Source organism: Psammomys obesus, unplaced genomic scaffold (genome assembly GCF_907164565.1).
Source record: "Psammomys obesus unplaced genomic scaffold, mPsaObe1.curated_primary_1811, whole genome shotgun sequence".
In the NCBI taxonomy this organism is placed as follows: Eukaryota; Metazoa; Chordata; class Mammalia; order Rodentia; family Muridae; genus Psammomys; species Psammomys obesus.
The window spans coordinates 21,249,575-21,261,827 of NW_026585895.1; the positions used below are offsets into that span (position 1 = coordinate 21,249,575).

A 12,253-nucleotide genomic window follows, 5' to 3' on the forward strand; every position below is an offset into this window, starting at 1 on the left:
ACTGTATGTATAGTGTGTATTATGTAATAAACCATGATGTGTAATTTTAATGACTTCTCCCTATCCTTATACAATGAGACGACGTTTTTCTTTAAAGACTGCAGTATTCCCGTGTCTCGAGGTTATTTAACTGTGTACTATAGTTTTACATATCGATCCTCCTTGTGTATCTTTGTGTTCTGGATTACCTGTGTCTAAGCACAGCATCTTCACACTGTGCTGTATGGCTGCTGAACTAAGTGCATTTTCCCCATATATGGGGGCCACCTCAAACAATTTAGTTCAATATCATTACTTTTAGTATCATCTTTCCTTTGTTGGTAGGTTGCTATAGAAGAGGCACACCGCAGGGATGCCATTGGTAGCTCCATAGAAATTATGTGAGATGTACATGTACTCTGTTACTATTTTACTGTTGCTTCGGCTTTTAAGACTAGTGAAACTGTGAACGTGTATCTCTTACGCCCCTCATGTACTATCTCATTTTGGTAGTATTAGTTTAAGTCACTTTAATTGTTGCGGAGACCCTCAAGCAACTATATCCTAGATAACACCCTAAAACACACTTCTCATATGATGAATAATTATTACATACAGTTACATAATTCGGCTTGGTTTTTTTGTACCCCTGACACATTTTGTTGGGTATTGTGGTTTTAAACATATTTTAAAAATTAAAACCATAGTGTCAAGATACAAAATTTGGACTTTTGCTTTTCCTGGCACTCAAACCCACAACTAGGTTTGAGGTAAAAACAAACAAACAAACAAACAAACAAATAAATAAATAAAATCTGTTTATAATTGGCAAATTTGTAAGAATCGGTTGAGAAATGAAATGAGGCAAAGATAGAAAACACCACAGTGCTTGAATGTGTTATAAAACAGATACAGATGCTCGCGGGATTTTTACCAAGTAATATACTTTCTTCCATGGTTTATCGGTTAAAAAACATTGTTTATAAAACAATTTTATTATAGCTCTATGCAGAACTTATGTATATGTGTGCTTTTAAAATAAATTTCATATCCAAATGAACTTATATATTAAGATTATAGAACTTAAACTTTAGAGGTAGTGGCCTGGTATCTTTTCTTTAAAAAAAAAAACGCAGTTTCTCAAAATACAAATATATAAAAATTGTAACAACTTGGATCGCCTACATTTCTGTGTATTTAATTCTTAAAACTTATGAAAATACAAATGTTCCTTTCATATTTATAATACAGTATGCATATGTTTATTTATTTTGTTTTCTTTCCTATGACCAAAAATGAGGAACAAAATTCCTTTAGGTCAACTTATGATTTTATTAGTATAGAAATAATGAAATATAAAATTATACAACTTGAGTATTCTTCTTTTATTTTGGTCTTTTGACTTTCTGAGGACAGGACTGTCTACTGTGCCCCAAGACAGCCTAGAACCCACTTCCGTCACAGGCTGGCCTTACACTCTCACCAGTTCTGCCTGGGCCTCCGAAATGCTAGGATGTCCTAGTGAGCTCCAGGTGCTCAGCTAGTTCTAGCTGGGTTTGATTCTTTGTTTACTAATTTATACAAGGCCTCCTGTTAGCTTGGACTAGCCTCCAGCTGAGGATGACCTTGAACTCCTGGTACTCCTGCCCCCACCTCTCAAGTGCTGGGATTTCACGCCAGGTGACCAAGCTGTTTACGTGATCCAACCCAGGGTCTCAAATATGCTAGGCAGGCACGACCTCTACCAACTGAGCTACATCATCAGCTATATTTGATAATCATTAAGCAATCGGATCCTTACGGAAATGCATCTCATGAATTGTGTCCTTTATTAAAGGTGTGCTTCCTATTTTGTTAAGTTCCTACTTTGTTCTATTTTCTTAAGTATAACAAGTATTAAGGTGTGGCCTGAGAAAACACCTTCTCAGTACATTTAAATGACTAATGGGGAGCATATATTAGAAAGTATATAATGCTAGACGGAATCCAAGCAAGTAAGTTCAAACAAACCAGCTTTAGTAATGCGTGTTGAAGCTGAGGGCCTGGAACCAAAAACTACTCCTAAAAATGACCATCACTTACTCCCAGGGGCAGGAATTATTGCCCTGTGGACCATAATTACACGCCATTGTCAACTCTTATATTAACTCTAACAAAATATCAATTTCTCCTTTTAGAGAAAAAAAAAAAATAGCAATGTTCTCTTCTGTTGGCACGTCAGTGACCACTGCTCAGCTCCACTGGATAGCCAGCCTCACTAATGGGAGGAGTGAAAGTCTGGCTTCTTTCGAAAGAGGAAAAGGAAGGATCTACCCACAAGGCAGCAGTAACTAACTTGCAACTCTCAAAGGTGCTTGAGGGTAAGAATAACCCGCCCCCCTCCAAAAGCAAGGTCTGGAGAGTCAGATTGCTCTTGGTAGTACAGAAAAGTTTCGGAGGCGCTGAAAGTACACCTCAATTCACGAGCAACTTAAAAGACAAGCAGTGGTTATAAAAATACAAATAAATGAATAAACTCAACTCGGGAGGAGGATCGCTTGAAAAACCGCTCGGGCTGGGGATAAATCACTAAAGGTAACCGGAACGAGACGTGTCTCTCCATTCTGATGAGAACATTTATAAAACACAAACAGTTCACACCAAAGGCTGCACGAGGGCGGCTCTGGAGGCTCGCCAGACTCCCCTAGGCGCAGGCCCCGCCCAGCCCCAGAGTCCGGCACCGCGCAGAGTCCGGGCGTCGCCTGGTACCGAACAGAGGGCACCGCCAGGACCAGAGGGTGAACCCCGCACCGCGACGCGGCCCGCGGGGCGGCCGCGGCTGGCGAGGACTTACCGCTCCTCCGTATCCCGGGTAGGCCATGACCAGGCGATCGCCGGTAGGTCGACGTCAGCGCGGAGGCGAGGAGGGGACAGGTGTGCGACAGGTGCTGGTCTGGAGCGCACTGCCGCGCACCTCCGCCGCCCGCAGCCAGCTCCGCCCGGAGCCCCGCCCCCGCCCGGGCCAGCCCCGCCCCCGCCCGGGCCAGCCCCGCCCACCTCGGCCAGGAGTGGCTGCAGCCTGTCCCGTGGATCCCACCGCATCCCTCTCACTGGCTCTTTCAAGTTCTCACCAGGAGCCTCCCCCACAGCAATTTCCCCACCCTCCTCGGAAAGCGGCTCCAGGCCGTCGTCGCCTGGAGTTTTTCTCCGCGGAAACCTCAAACCCCACCAGCCCCTGACTTCTTTTAACCTCTCCGTACATTCTTCGGACCAGACGGTTGCAGCTTTGCAGTCAGTCACGGTTCTAATGTGCGTACAGTGGATGCCGCATCAGCTCTTTGAAATGACCGCAGGGGCTGTGCCGCGTTTGATGCCTAATTAATGTGGGAAAGGTGATTCGCAGTTTTGTAGATAAGCGGTGGCCGCAGTTGCCGGAAGTAGCAGATAAAAATGCAGGCTATCTGGCTGAATTTGATTTTTGAATAGATTTTAAAATATCTGTACCTCCCAAACACTGCACAGGAATACACTTCTGCTTTTCAGAATGCTGTTTACATGTAATGGGATCTTTCATATTATTTGGCAACGTTACCAGTGATTCAACTTTTGAGCAAACTCTTCAGACATGCCACCTGATTATAAACAACATCAGGAGAACATCTCCTTTTTTTTTTTTTTCATTTTGTAAAAAGCAACGACAAGCCTGCTTTCTCTCTGAAACTCGTGATATTTGTGTCTCCAGGTCTAGAATTCAGAATTGCATGGAAGCTTTAGAATTAGCTTACAAACAAAAAGACAGAGTTGATACCATATGGATTTCTTTTTGAAAAAAGGAAATATCTAGCATTAAAAAATAGGACCATCAAAAAATGTTAAGTATTAACAGAGGAAATCAACCTTGCAGAGCTGAGTAGTTTAACAATCGCTCTGCTGTACTTCAGCGGAAGAACATTCTGGACCTTGTGAAACAATTTTATCAGAAGAGGCAGAAAGAAGCAAGTTGCTAACATCCACCCTACTATTGAGAAAGTTTCTGCGTCAGTGCCTACTTTTTGTAGCGAATATTGGGATATATTAAAAGAGAAGTAGAATAAAAACCTGCTTGACAAAATGAATCAGAGTTTGAGTCAGTAGGTACCAAGTGATAAACTATTAGCAGAAGAAATCCATGCCAAGTTTTCTTCTAATTGACAAACTGCATATTCAAAGCACTTAGGAAAGATTGTAGTTTCAACGCTAATCCAAACGTAAGATCAGAATTCTTCTATGCTTTCTTTTTATCAAAATAGTTTCACTGATGCACTGCCTTTCTGTATGCTGAGACTCAGATTTCCATAGGTCTGTGCATGTCCACAGGACTGCTTTCAAAGACAGACAGCATTTCTCCTTCAGGGTGAGATTTGGAGTCCTTTGCTAAGAGCGCTTTTAAAGAGACTAAACTTACCTAAACATGGACTTCCTTGGAGGCTGATAACAAACCCACTGCTTACGTAACTGAGCCCTCTCTGGGCCGCTCCCACTGGTCTCAGGGATCCTCACCCAGGCGGCTATTGTCCTGCCAGTAATGAAGTCCTTTGTTTCTGACCCAGGAATCCCTCCCCTCTGCCAGCTTGTATGAAAACTGGCAAGCTTGTTGTTAGCTTGCAAGTAGGACAAAATACCAAATACTGACAATCTCTTTCTTAGAGAAAAGGCAGCGGAGGTACATACAGAAAAGATTTTTCAACTCCATGGCCTATAGCAGGCTTTCTAAACCCAAGGTTTAAACTACAAATTTTCCAATATTATAAACTGTGTTTTGAAAAAAATTCACTTTCGCCCACACGTTTTTGTAAACATAATTATAACTTGTCTCCATGATTCAGTTAGCATTGTATAGGCAACCATGTTTTAAGAAGGTGTGTGTGTGTGTGTGTTTGTGTGTGTGTGTGTGTGCGCGCGCGCGCGTTTGGTAACTTTATTAAATATACATGTGGGTATGTATGTGTGTGCTTTAAATCCCATGCTTTCCTGTTTATAAGCAATTCATTTTTCCACAACATGGCTTTCGGTGTAGATTGAACATCAAGTGACAGACACTGTAAGTTGAAAAGGGCTATTCTTCAATACAGGACTACATCAAGCATGTACTGTCATTTCTTCCATCTCACTGGAGTGAAAAGTAAAGTGGGTTGTAGTTTCACCTACCCACAGCTACACAGCTGGCATCAGAGATGAAAGCAGAATTCAGACAGTTTGCCTGTATGTGGACTGAGAAAGAGCACCTAGGTTATCCTCTGGCTTCTGTATGCACAACTTCCTCCTCACTACACACACACACACACACACACACACACACATTAAAAAAAAATCACACACATATACACACAGTAGGATTTACCAGTTGTTTGGATTTTCCATTTAATTGTGCGCTGAAGACTGAAGAAGGAGCTGTTCATTTTAGAGGAGGCCAAATCAGCAGTCAGTACTGGAATTATTCGGTCTGAGCATCTGTGAGAACAAGAATATACTATGTCAAGTATATTGTTGAGTTTAGTGAATTTAGAGTAATAGTTTAGCTGGTGACATTAAGGGGACAGCCTCTTAGTGAACTGTGTTGTTCTCTTCAGATATAGCATCTAGAAAAGTATAGAAAAATATAGCATGAGAAAAGGCAGAAAACTTTATTTTTGATAGAAGACCACTCTAAAAATGGACCTAAAAGGAAAATGAGTTAATTCATATAATGGAAATGAAAACATCTACAAAGTTAATGAGTTCTTGGCATTATTGCCTATAAAAATAACGAATAAGAAAGATAGCACAGTGACCTGGTAGTTTGAAAGTGTAGCCTGTCGTATAAGTAAAGCAGTTCTGAGATCCTTTAAATCTATGTAGCACCTGAGGTATTACATACACAGCAGCTCTGTCAGCCCAGGCTTCTATGGAAATAGATTCCAGCCTTGGTAGATAAAACAATAGGAATTTATTTCTCATTGTTCTGGAAAATGGCATTTTCAGACAAAAATGTTCTAGGGGCAATTGTTTGTGATAGATTGATCCCTGAGTTGCAGACAGCTGCTTTCTCCCTATGTCCTAATACCAAGCTTTTTTGCTGAATAAGAGTGGAAAGAAAGGAAGAAGTTTCTATCAATCTCTTCTTATAAGAGTAACAACTGAACAGGAGGACCCAACCCTCATTACCTCATCTAAATAATGGGTCTCACCTAAAGACCCAAATACTATCACATTAGGGCATGTGACTTAAATATATAAATTTGAATAGGTCTGAATCTGTAGCATATAAAATCTGAAAGTTGAGGAAGAGACACTTAGTCGTAATTTCTACTGTTATACTGTCACCCTGAATCCAATGTGCTATTTATTTATTTACATTATGCTAAAGTGCATTCACATGGACTTCTTAAATATATATGTGTAAGTCTTGTTTTATTTTCTCAGATGAGGAGGATGGGATGAGAGCTGTACCCAAACTGTGTGAATACTCAGCTTGGGCTGAGCCCAGAGCATTTGTTTTTCTGTTCTAACCATCCCTAGGCTTAGGTCTGGAAGGTCCTAGCTTCTGTAGAATCTAATATTCTGCAAACCCAGACCTTGAAGGCCTCAGCTTCCAGCCTCTGGTGCTAACCTAGGCCTAGAATGTTTCAGCCTCTAAGACCTAAAGCTGAATAAACTCACTCTTTCTGCTTCTTTCTGAACTCTTGCTGGCTTGTTCAACTCATTTGTTCTGGCTCAAAACTTCTCTCCAAGCTGACTGATTCAATCTTGCTTTTCTCTCAGCTTCTGACGGAATTGCTCTGCTTGGCCTCAAACTAACTCTGGCAATATCTTCGAATCTTCTGGCTCCTCATAACCTGGCTCATTTTCTCTGCAACCTGTCTCTGTAAAACTGTCCCGGTAAAAATGCCACGCACACAGCTCTTCACACGAACCTCACCGCCTCCTCCTACCACCACTGATCCTTCCTTTTCTCTCCTTGAGAGTTGGGTGTATTCTATCTCTGACTCATTCTGTCAAATCTTTCTCTAATTCGCCACTTGTCTGTCCCTCACTTTCACACACGGCTGCTTCCTTCTATAAACTGATGTTACTTTCATGGTTTGAGAGTAAAGATGGGTACTAAGGGTGTGTCTGTATTCCAGCCAGATCATACTGTAATCCAGGACATGTCTGTATTCCAGCTGGAGTATATTGAGCTAGAAGGTCTTTGCATGAGATCCCTTGCCAGAGCAGCCATGTTGCTGGATTAAAATTTCTCTACATATATATGTATATGTACACACAATTATGCATACTTTCTCCAGAAATTAATTTGTATATTTTTATGTGCTATTGGACAATACAAAATGAAGTCACTCATTTGCAATTTTATTATAAGCTCACAATGGCTTTTTTTCAGCAGCCAAATAAAGGTTACTTTCCACCAGTTAAGACAGAGAGAAAGAAAAAAAAAAAAGAAAGAAAACAAGTTCTATTTGCCATTTATTAGACAAACCAGCCACTTGAAAAACTGACCTTTCTGTAGCTAAGCTTTCAACAACAGTTTCCTGCTTCTAATTGTAGTAATATTAAGTACTGTGTTGGCAGAAGCACAAACTTTAAGGCAATTTAGCAAATCGTGCACATATGAGAAGTGTCAACAGGGCTCTTCACAAGGCTTCTGAATACACACATCTTGCCTTGGTTATTTAGCCTGTTAAGCAATTTGGATTCGATGCAAACTCTTAAGAAATATTGATCACAATATGTGTATACAACTAAGGCTCAGCAGGAGCTATAACACTATAAATAGGAACCCTTGGAAAGCGATCTGCTGCCCGGGCAAGGCTGTGGTAACTTTTACTTTTACTACACGCTGCACGTTTGTGAATATCGATTTTTGTAGAGATGTCGTAGTTTCCTATACTTGCAAAACTGAGTCCATAGACCCATGTAGGCTAAACATTTTGTTGTCAAGTACTTACGCTCATTTGTTGGTAGTTTGTTTATATATAATTAAATAAGTCAGTACAACTATTCCAAAACATTTAAAATAGTATCAGCAAAAAAAAAAAAAAAAAAAAAAAAAAAAAAGCTCTGATTCTGAAACAGATTATGAGCTGGCTAAAAATCCTCAAGTGCTGAGTATGGGTGTGTGAAATAGAATCACCACAACTTTGTAGAACCATTAGTACAAATAGCCAGGTACTAAGAATGAATAAATTGAAATCCACCTACATTCAATGCCCATTACAGCTTTGTGTGCTTTGTCATGTTTGACCTATATTGCTCTCTTGTGAAAGGAATAGTCGTAGTGACACTGTAGAGAGAAATTGGAGTGTTAATAAATGGCTTGCTGAGGAAGACACAGCTCGGAACTGTTAGCTAATGTTTTTTGTTTGTTTGTTTTGTTTTTAAACAAGGTATGACACGATTATTCTTCATGTGAAGAAAACAGCCCACGAAGCTATGCATTTTCTAATAGGCAAGTGGAATTCCATTCCAAGATCTTTTAAAGTGGCTTAAAATATGATAATGGAGTGATAAGATACTTAATTGTTCAAAGTACCCCAAGTTAAAATTTTTAAACAAAAACAAAACAAACAAACAAACAAAAAAAAAAAACCCTAGGTTTTTCTCTTTATGAAGGCTTATGTACTGTTGTTGCCAAGGGGCCAGGAGTAGAGCTGGTGCCAGGAGGGGCGCAAGAAACCCAGTAAAGTGCCAACCAACCAGCATCCATAGAATTGTTTGCCTTCGATATTTGCTTTGCTTTCTACTCTCTACCCATAAGGCTCGGCTGCTATCCCTTCCACCAAAGCACTATACATGGCACATACAAACACATAAAGGGACTGTAGTTAAGTTTTAATTACAAAGGTATTTACATAAATAAAAGACACGGTAAGGGATAGTCCAGTATCCTGCTGAAGGTGTCATTAAACCATTTCTATCTGAAGATGCAAGACAAGGGTGATCAGGGTTACTGAAGCCTGGTTTACAGATCCTGTGTGGAGGAGGAACACTGACTGATGACCCTCAGTGTTTTAATGCGTGATGAACCAGATGAAACACGGTTGAGGAGATAAATACTCAAATCTTATTCTATTCCCTGACTCTGATATTATTCTGCTAGTGATTTCTAGTCAGAAAACAGATGAAGAAGAAATCCATGGAGGCAACCCATCAAAGTCAGCTTCCTAGTCACAGAGCAATGCAGAGAAGGATGGAGGGTTACCCAGACCTTATCAAATGCTGAAGAAAAACAACTTCTAAAGCTTCACATGTGACCCCAACTTAACAACTCTTAAATTAGAGCCTCAGCCTATATGACTCTTGGTTGAGTAATATGATTTGGAAGTAAGGGTGTAAGATAGAGGGGAAAGTCCAGATAAGTTACAAAAGGTAAATATTTATGGAATAATTATATTGAACCGTGCATCCAGTTTTTGTTTTGGTTTGGTTTGGTTCTTTGGGTTTTTTTTTTAAATGTGTCCATATGACTTTCATTAAATATAAACAGAATATTTGAGCGAATAGTCTATAAATTGGTGTGGCAAGACAAGGAGGAGAAACAGAGTAAGAGAGGTAGAGATAGAGAGATAAAGGAAGAGAAAAGAGAGAGTGAGAGAGAATATGAACTCAAAGCTTAATCCAACCAACAAGATTACAATAAAGACTTGGGCTACCCATTACATAGGGAACTATGGTAACTAGTCCAGGAGAAAGAGAAGGAGGAAAAGAGAAGAGAAAAAAATGTTATCTTGCAACAGAATATCTATATGAGAGTATGCCCATAAAGTGTCCAATAAAACCAAACTGGGTGATATAAGAAAATATACTTACATGAAAAGAAGATATAAAGTGTCTTGTATGGGAACATATGAAAAAGAAGTGTAAAGATAAGAAATATTAAATTCTTATATGTCAATTTTCTGTATAAACTATCTTTCTGAGCATTATTTTAGATGAGTCTTGGGTAAGTTAAGAACTGGTTAGAAAGAAACAAGGCTTGGGTCCCGGAAAGCCATTTTCTCAAATGATGTGTTGGCCACACCACGCAGAAAATAACTTAGCAACAATGCTGCAGCATCCTTTTTTTCTGATTATTTTAGATTTTTCTCAATACTGTTTCATCAGTTCACTCCCACTCTGATGATGACAACAGAACACGTCCATTGGTTTTCTCGGCAGTTCCTATACTAACTCTGGAAGGAACATTGCAAAACTATTTAAAAGATTTGGCAGTTGAGTGCAGGCTCAGCTGCTGGGTACAAAACATCGCCATGCATCAGGCAACTTCCTTGAATCTAGGTTTGTCCTTTTGCAAAATGAGGCTAACTGCTGTCAGAAGATGAACTAGCCCCATTCGTGCTGTGACAAAGAATCCAGCTTGATACGTATAAACAAGCAAATTTATTAACTCAGGTAACCCCAGTACAATGTTGGCTTCTGAGCAGGCTTTATTTGCCTTATCGGCCGTTTTCCCAAGATGGATATCACTCCAGCTGTCCCTGCTGCCTTTTTACAGAGGACATGAGAGAGAGCCCTTCCTGAAAAGCCCCCTCAACCCATGATTGAACATCAGCTCACTATCAAAAATAACTACAGGGAAATTCCATCCTTCTCTCTCTGTTTCTAACTGTGTTCTGGTCCCATTGGTATCTGTTCACTATAGCGAAAGTGGGAGGGGAGGGCATGTGAACTAATTAAGTTCTCTACCCAGTGGTTCTAACCATCCTATTGCTCTGACCCTTAACACAGTTCCTCATGTTGTGGTGACCCACAACAATGAAATTATTTGTATTGCTACTTCATAACGGTAATTTTCCTACTGTTATGAATCATGATGCCTTTCACAGGCAAACCTTGTGAAAGGGTCACTCAACCCCAAAGAGATTGCAATACACAGATCGCGAAACATTGCCACAGACATACAAATTTCTATTTCACAGGAAAGGAATCAGTTACACAAAATAAGGTTTGAGGGTGAGGAAAGAGGTTGTTTTGCCTAAGGAATTCTGGTGCAATTTTACAAAACAAAACCATAATAATGAATATTGAGCAGGAAAACATGACAGATTCATTCATGATTAGATTCTAGACTCAGTACTTCTGAAAATTGAAGTGGCAACATATAAAAAGTTTTAGCAAAAAAAATAATAATTTCTTTTTTTTTCTTCAATGACTAGGACATGGAAGATGCTTAAAATTCAGCCATTCAATATCGGGTATCTTTTGTATGCCAGACTGCAGACCATTACAGATGACATAAGAAGCTTTAGGAGGATAAAACACATTGTACAGCCTTGTGGAACTGAATTTTTACCAGGAATAGCATGCAAACGAAAACCTAACTCCAACCGAAGTGAGACAAGTAAGCCCAGAGAAAAGTCCATGATTTCAATCCTGGCTAGTATGGAAGACACAAGGTACCTTAGCCCACCCTAAAATAATCCCTAAAATCAGCCTCAGAACCTACCATCCTGCCCCTTACATACAGGTGTCTTTCCTCTTCTGATTCCGTACCAGAAGGAGCTGAACCCTAAGCAGCTTCATCTTAATGTTCTTTTCCAAGACTGAGCAGAGCATTAGAGGTATGGGTAATGAGGTTACACTGGTTTTATTAAAAAAAAAAAAACATTTTAAATCATAACCATGGCTTTAAATTCCTATTGGGAAAAAGAAATGCCCTGCTTTCCCTATTACCTGTCTCAATATAATCCATGCTGTATGTGGTTAGCTCTGCAATGGATCTGTCTGCTCAATCCCATCCAATGCCTCTAAGATTTGATAATGAAAGCCCACAAGGTGGCAGCAGAGGAAACTTCATGTGTGAGAAGCAGCCCACACATGGCTGATGAGCGAGCTTGTGTTCTCACTGAGAAGGGATGAATGGAACCATGTCTGAAGAATTGGCATCAGTGGTTCCGTGTCTGCCAGCCTGCTTATCGGAGGAGGCACCTAGCTCTGGAGGGCCCGGGAACATCGGAATTAATTTTGTGAGATAAGTTTAAGGCTCCTCCCTACCCCCAATTAACTGTGGCCATTCCACAAAATAAATGAAGTATTGACTCACAGTCCACACCCACAACCTTGCTTACTGGAGTCTACTGAAGATCCTTAGCTTGAAGTATTTTTAAATAAATAATCTGATATCATAAGAAACTTTGGATCACAATACTATTGAAAAAGAGAAAAAAAAATTGGTCACGTAGTAGAAACATGTCCTGAGACTTTTTTCCTTGCAAAAATAAATAAATAAAGAAAGAAAGAAAGAAAGAAAGAAAGAAAGAAAGAAAGAAAGAAAGAAAGA

The 12,253-nt window shown here is 39.9% G+C and overlaps 1 protein-coding gene across 2 annotated transcripts in view; it reads right to left on the reverse strand.

Moving 5' to 3' along the window:
* The window catches only part of Gca (grancalcin), a 48,909-nt gene that overhangs the window by 24,348 nt on the left and 12,308 nt on the right, over positions 1-12,253 (reverse strand). Inside the window, exon 2 of one of the 2 annotated variants that reach the window (XM_055600876.1) lies at positions 5,339-5,448. Coding sequence is in view for 1 of the 2 variants with exons in the window: in XM_055600875.1 (XP_055456850.1) it covers positions 2,813-2,839 (27 nt within the window). In the remaining variant the exon portion in view is untranslated. Of the gene's footprint in view, positions 1-2,812; positions 2,948-5,338; positions 5,449-12,253 lie in introns of those variants that run through there. The other variant, XM_055600875.1, reaches the window with a different exon arrangement.